General features: G+C 42.2%; 1 protein-coding gene across 1 annotated transcript in view; it reads right to left on the bottom strand.

Annotated features, from left to right (window-relative positions):
• DCLK2 (doublecortin like kinase 2) overlaps positions 1-7,680 on the bottom strand; it is a gene marked incomplete at its 5' end in the record, with an annotated part of 108,095 nt that overhangs the window by 18,635 nt on the left and 81,780 nt on the right. The window contains 2 exons of the mRNA XM_015409029.1: positions 3,554-3,700; positions 4,422-4,541. Of these exons, the coding sequence (XP_015264515.1) occupies positions 3,554-3,700; positions 4,422-4,541 (267 nt within the window). The remainder of the gene's footprint in view (positions 1-3,553; positions 3,701-4,421; positions 4,542-7,680) is intronic.

Here is a 7,680-nt window from a genome sequence, read left to right as displayed (position 1 = left end):
GGGGGGGAGCAGAGAAAGAAAGCAACTTTAAGTGCATTCTCAAAGCCCCCGCCCCCCCGGCCAGCTTGGAGAAGGCAAATCAATATCATTATCAGTAACTGTTTTTACCCCTTTTGTTTTTATTTTTGGCAGTCTCGTTTACAGTGAATAGAAAAACATATTTGCATATTTTTCAATAAAAACATGTGGGTAATATTTGTTCATGTCTTGTGGCTCTCAAACATCTGACGTTTATTCTATGTGGCTCTTACGTTAAGCAAGTTTGGCCACCCCTGAGCTAGACGTTGCACAAGATCTTGCACAAGTAGAGCTCCACTAAGCTTGTTTATATTCCCACTTGCACATGACTGAATCCAGCCCTGATTCCCAGCTTGTCCTAGGATCACAGCCAACTAAATTATAGCAAATAGTTGAGTTAGCTGCCATGTGTTTGACTTCCTGCTCAGGACAAGAAACTCACTGAGTGCGCATGATGGAATCAATCTTTCTAGTGCTTTTTTATGTAAAAGAAAAGGTGCCAATATTCATATATATTCTGACAATTTCCATCAATTGACTCCTCAGGACTTTGTAGAGCCCTGAAAAAGGTGCCACTAAGTAGTACTGATGAGTACCATCATTTTTTAAAAATATATCTTGCTTTAAACTAACATATTTCATGGGATTATTGTGAGAAACAAAAATTTTAAAAATCAGAGAGTTAAAAAGCACCATCATTGGTTCATTCATCAGCCCCTTTGAGGATGTTCAAGTTATTAACGTCAAGAGCGAAATAACCTGTGATGCTGCTTTTTAAAGTTTCTGGTTTTTAAAGGTTGGACTGAATCGAACCAATTTTTAAAGGTTGAATTGAAATGAATCAATTGAATGATTTTATTGTTGAATTTTCTAACTGTATATCATCTATAGTGTCTATCCTTTCCTTATATATAAAAGCCATTTGGGGTGGCAAGATTCGATGCGCTGCAAAATCAGTTGGCCACATGAAGTGCCACTCCAAACCTCTGCCAATCCCCGGGCTGCGTTGGGTGGCTGCGTGGCCTGAGTCCCGCCCACATAACTGGCAGCCAGACTCTTGCCCTGAGTCTACAGACAGCCACTGAAGAGGATGGATGTTCCGCAGCCAGGACGCTTGGGACCCCAAGGCTGATCATGGCAGCACCACACCAGTCATCCTTGGCTGCAACAGAAGCTGACCAGGCTGCGAGAACAGGAAAGCACCGCCCAGCCTTTAACCCTTGGTGGCCTCTGTGGCGACAGCCAGGCCCAACGATCTGGAGGGCGCACGGTATCGACCCCCCGCCTTCTGAGGCCCCTGTGCCACCTTTACCCACTCACCCGCCAAGGCAGACAGGCAGGGAAAGGCCTCTGGAGGCCCCCGCACCACTCTTCCCAGCTCAGCCGCCTCAGCAGGCGAGCGGGTAAAGGACTCCTGAGGCTTCTGCACCACCCTTCCCCGCTTGGCTGCCGAGGTGGACTGGTGGGAAAGGCCTTCGCACTCCCACCCATCTTTCCCAGCCCGCCCGCTGAGGCGGATGGGCAGGGACAGGCTTCCAGAGGACCCCCACCTTTCCCTGCTCGCCTGCCAAGCCAGGGAAGAGCTGGAGAGCCCCCCCTTCCCTGGCCCTCCCTCTCTTCTTTCCTTCCTTCCTCCCTCTTTGCAGTCTTTCCCTCCCTTCCTTCCTTCCCATCTCTTTGCATTCTTCCCTTCCCTCCCTCTTTCTCCCTTCCTCCCTATCTCTTTGCATTCTTTTCCTCCCTCCCACCCCATCTCTTTGACTTCTTTCCCTCCCTCTTTCTGTCTTTCCTTTTCTCTCTCCCTCTCTTTCTTTCTCTTTCTTTCTTTCTTTCTCTCTCTCTCTTTCCTTCCTTCATTCTTTCTTTCCTTCTAGAGCTCATTGTATTGCATCTACAACGAGCCTTATTCCTAGTTATCCATAAAACAGACTGTATCTCCTGTTCCTTATATTATTTGCATATAGCAATGAAGAACTAGCAAAAGCAAATCAGACAACTTTCACCAATTAAATATATTGCTAGGATAAGAAATCATTTACATTGTGAAATATTTATGTCATCTCAACAAGTAAATGTCTACTGCAGTCATGGATAAAGACTTGTCTGTCATGTAATCTCTTTAGTAAAAAGAACATATGTCTCTATTTATATACCTGATTACTAATGGAAGCTTAAGGTGTCAGATTACCCTAAGAGGTCCATTTTACTAAGTTCCTGATGTCACTATTATTGATTTAAGAAGACATCATCAACAATTTTTGCTTCTACAAGTGAACAATCAAAACTTGCTTGATGAGTTTCCCCATAGTGATTCCCCCCCCCCCCAAACAGGGAACATTGGCAAGAATTTCTGAAATGGTCACAACATCTGTAGCCAATGTTGTTACTTGTAGATATGAAAACCTGTTAGCAGGAAAGCAGTATTTTTCAAGATCTCATAATATCCCTCCTGCCATCTCCCCACCCAAACAAAGCAAGCAACCATATTAGTCTGTTGTAGCAGATAGAAACTAGAAACTTTTGGCATCAAAGCCAGACCAATCTATGTATTTATTATATACAGATGGAAAGATACTTCCAACTACCTAGCTGCCCCTGAGTTACCCCCTTCTTGTGTTCAATAAACAGTCAAGTCATTACTAATAACATTTCATTATTAAGACCTAACATTTTCATAACAGTTTCTCAGTTACACTTCCTAAAGACACACTGCTTCTAATAGTGAACTTGATAGCCTCATGCTTATCTTAGAGCACTAAAACAGGGACATCAACTGAGCAGGTGGAGGGTCTTTTCATATTTTGTGGAGGGACTCTCCAAGTACACAGAGAATCAGCTTGGTTCAGGGACAGCTGAACAAAAAGCCAGCCTTCTAGATTCAGAGATGAGAAGTCTGGTGTTAGTGGGATAGGGAATTTCCTAATACTTTATCCCAACTGCAGCTTCTTATTTCACAGTTTTCTGAATTCAAACTGCCTGCCTGAGTAACTAAGATAATCTAGAAGGATGTGCCAGAACTAGCAGTTAGGGTTTGCTCAAACTGCACCTTATTGTTTGCTGAGGGGTTCATGTAACAAACAGCTTTAAGGCATCTCCTTATATTTTGTTATTACTAGGTGCTGCATTGTAAAATCTTGATTTTCCTGACAGACTCCAATAACAATTTCCTTCACAGACAATATAACCATGCAATGAGAGTAAATAGCAGATGGACAATTTTGAACAATTCAGAAGCATTTGTTAATTCCAGTCTGCTCTTACAAAGAACTTATTTTTTTGGATTTGAAGTCTTAGCTGCTAACAAGGAATGAAATCCTGCTTACCCAAGACACAATCAGCAATCAAAATGTAAATAAGGATAGGACTTGGGAAATGTCAGAGAGGCAGATCATGTGACCAAATGCTATTAATATTTCATGAAAAGTGATTAACTTCAAGCACACAATTATTACATTCATGTACCTCAACACCCCTGATTGCTTCCTAACACATGCATGCATTTACATTAATGTGGAAGAGAGGTGGGAGAACATACTAGAAGATTCTCTGGCTTGATATCTCTGTGTACGATATTGAGACCGTGGAGGTATTTCAATGCACTGGCTAGGTTGTAGACCATTGCACTACCATCACGTTCTGTGTATTTTGTGGAGGAAGTGATAGCATCAAAAAGGTCTCCTCCCTGTAAAAGACAAAAAAACCCAATAGTAAATTTCATCAACTTTTCTCACTGTTGAGAAGCAGCTTACACTCAGCTTGCATAATATATCAAAAATGTAAAGTCAACTTCATGTAAGAATGACTTAAACTAAACTAGTTATAATAGCTTAGTTAGAGCTGTATCAAAGGCATCAATAAATGTTTCTATTAGACTGGCAAAAAAACTCATAATGGGCTCAATACATAAAAAGTTAGCGTGCGTAACAAAAACATGCTATAACAACAAATACTGTTTTATACAGTGTGTACAACATATATGTGGGACCAAATTAAATGTTACATTTTCCAGTCAGAGTATTATTCCTGAAACAGATTTCTACATTTTCATTTCCAAGACAACTCAGTATACAAATGTAACTTACATACAATGGTTCTGTGCACTACTACATATCTCAAAATCAACAGTAAATGGTCTGCAATAAGCAGAACTGGATATATTTGGATGTTGGCCATGATTTACAGTGAGATCTTGTGCATGGTTACTCAGTGTAATCCTACTGAAATCAGTAAGCTCCAACTACAGTGAATTTGCATAGGACTGCACTGTTGGTGACTTGAATTATTGCATGCTGAGGGAGGGGACTCTTTGAATAGATGCATCTACATTACCTTCTGTACAGTGGCATAGGTCCTGAACATGAAACTTTCTATTACTTCATATTTAATATCAGTAAACTTCCCACCTTGACCAGTTCCATCACCAGATAAAGCTCTGTTGCAGTATCCATCTCCTCTATTAGCATGATGATATTGGGGTGCTTCACTCGGCGCAGTATTGATACTTCATTCTCAATCAAATGTTCCTGTTCATTGTTGGGGGGGGGGAGAGGAAGAAAAGAAAAGCAGCCTTCTTTAACAACAGTTTTAAACACTATTTAGGAGAGAACTGAGCTTCATACAGAGAACTGAGCTTTCCAACACTATTCTTCTCTGTATTATTTACTGTGTAGTCATTAAAAAATCCATTGTGAAACACAGATATCGGCCCAACTATCTCATAAATATTTGCAAACAATAGATTACTACATAATTGCAATAAAATCTTGTAACATTTCTTCAGTACATGTTAGAGAGAAAACAAAAAAAGTCTCCTTTTAGTCATCAGGTAAGTGTTTCAGTACTATCCTCTGTAAGAAACAAACTAGTTATACTATAGTGGGGTTGTGATTTCCTGAAACTCCAACAAATGCTTTGTGAAACCAAGAAACCTCACTAGAAACCAAATCCTCATCACAGTACAAACATTCTAACACCATGAACTTCATGCATTGTTATGGAAAACTATGGAACACATTCTACAGTGGATGAGAATGAACACTGCCTGATCTCCCTGCCTCATCAGGATCATAGATCAAATGACTTCTGTATTCAGTTAGCATACTTATCAGTAGGGTTCATTTTATCCTAATGACTTAATTATTAAAAACCTACATGCTAAGCATGCATCCCCTCCTGTGAACATGTGGTACACCAGGCATGTCTTAAAACTGGTCTCCCAATATGTGAGAGCACCAATAGCCCTTCTAGAACAAACATAAGCCTGCTTCAAACAAACCTGTGCTGAAAAGAAAAACAAACACGCATGTGCTTTCGCAACATGGCTGAAACTTCGCTAAAGACAAAGGCCACAGGGCTGGGGGAAGTGGAAAAATCTACAGCTGGGATAAGGTATGGAGTGAACTTTCCCATTCTGCTACAAAGAATGTGCAAGAACAAACAAGCAAATTAGACACTAAAAAGAATATAATTTGAATTGGTTAAAAAAGGTTTTATACAAGCATTTATCTCTTATTTAAGGGAGAGCTCAGCCCTGACTCAAAAGTCTTAAAGCTCTTTACACTTTACGTGCTGCCATATCCAGGCCATACATCTTCAGATAGACAAATATGATGTGCAGCTGGAAATCAACCAAAAGAACTGAAAGTCAATTATACCTGCCAAAAAGCACTGGTCTAGGGATGTCCAACTACAGCATTCAGAAGGGTGTTTTTATAATGGGAAACGGACTGTGGGCTATTGCGCTGTTTATCGTATGCTTCATCTTACTCTTGCTACATTGTCTTCTGCTTTTGTGATCTTATGTCTGCATTGCTATGGTGCGTCGTGTCTTTTACTGGTTTTGTTTGCAATGTTTTCCAGTTTTGTAATCTTAGACCCATTTCATAGTTTTGATTAAAAAAAACCAACCCTCTAGTAATCCCACCTCATATCTCAGTAAGAAAGGTGGGCTATAAAAAACAACCAGCATACAAAAATACACATAGGGTGCGTTCAGACGCGGCCTTTCTGCCGGCATAAACTGCACCGGTTGGAACCGGTGCAGTTTATGCCGGCAGAAACGCGATCAGACTCACCCTCCATCTTGCGAATGCCTACGTTGGACGCCCGCTCACATGCTGCGGGCGTCGGCGTTTTTTTTTTTTAAAGCAGTTTGAGCATGCGCACAGGCAGCCATTCAGAGAATGGCGATTTTTGTGCATGCTCAACCCCCCCCATTACATTTAAACTTTAAAGGTAAGGATTTACCTTTAAAGTTTAAATCCCAACCTGGCCTCCCTTAAGTCCCGGACTCCTCCGGGAAGGTAAAGTAAGTTTTTTTGTGTTTATTTTAACAGACGCTCAGGGCGAAGCTTCGCCCGAGCGCACATCGCATAGAGTTAAAATAAAATGGCGGGGGAAAGCCGGAAGCCTCAGGATTCCGACGGAAATGCCTAGGCACCGGTGGAGAGCGATCAGACGCCGGGGTGCACCGTTTACCACTGTTGCACTCTGTATACCACCACTTGGGGACCTGGTAGCAGAGTGCAACGGTGTAAAGGGCTTTACACCGGTTAAGGAGAGGAGGCAGATGTGCCCCGTCTGAACACCGGTAAGTACAATGATTGGAACCGGCACCCTAACCGATGTAAAGCCCCCGTCTGAAATCTACTCTTTTCAAAATTAATTTATTCACTTGAGTCTGTATTTTATTTTGATGACAACAGAAAAGAAAAACTGGAAAAGACTGAGTTATTTTATGATAAGCAGCACCTACTTACAAAAGTTTGATCTTGCATGTAAATACAGCTGTTCTCAGTTCAGAACGATCTTACTTAGGCAGAAACCATGAACATAAGAACGGACATGCTGGATCAGACCAAGGTTAATCTAGGTAGCTTCTACATGGAAGCTGGCTCTAGAGCATCTATATGACATCACCCCAATCATCCACTTTCTGGGTCTTCTCCTTTGATGTTATCTTTCCCAAACCCGGTTAAAAAATTTTTTTCAGAAAGATCACAGTCAGTGTACCTTAGTACACTGTGTGTACAGAAAGGTGTGCCTTTATAAGGTCCCAGACACACCTCTGCTACTTTCCTTGCTTAAGCTCCCCCACGCAGCCACCACTTCCCCTGCACCACTGGAGGACTTTGGGGCAATATTTTTTAAAGCCTGTCATTGCTAGATTGCTATAGCAACCTCATGTTGTAACGATCTATTGCCAGAACCAGGACTCGTTGATCACAGCATTAAATTGTTATAGCATTGTACCATAACAGCACTTACATTTTTAAAAAAACTGAAAAAACCTCTAATGATGCACTCTGGGGAAAAGGCAGGTAAAATTAGGGTTGCCAAGTCCATCTTCCACCCCCAGCGGGGGACTTTGGGGGTGTTCCTGGAGGGGGTGGGGCATCCCCAATGTGATGACGTCACGTTGGGGACGTCTGCCGCTGCCCCCACCCGCCCGTGCGCTGGATCTCCAGAAACGGCAGTTCCCTGCAGTTAAAGTAGCCGGCAGCTGGCGTTTCCCCTTTAAGAGCAGCTGCGTTTCCCTTTTAAGAATGAAGCTGGCTTTTCCCTGCAAGCTTGCGGAGTTCGTGCTTGGGATGAAACATGGGTTGCACACACTTAAAGGTAGAGAGATGGGTGGCTGTGGGTGTTGGGGGTGGGGTAGAACCC

The sequence above is a fragment of the Gekko japonicus genome, unplaced genomic scaffold, assembly GCF_001447785.1.
Source record: "Gekko japonicus isolate JY-2015 unplaced genomic scaffold, Gekko_japonicus_V1.1 scaffold24, whole genome shotgun sequence".
NCBI classification, from domain to species: Eukaryota; Metazoa; Chordata; class Lepidosauria; order Squamata; family Gekkonidae; genus Gekko; species Gekko japonicus.
This window is presented reverse-complemented; position numbering and strand designations above follow the sequence as displayed.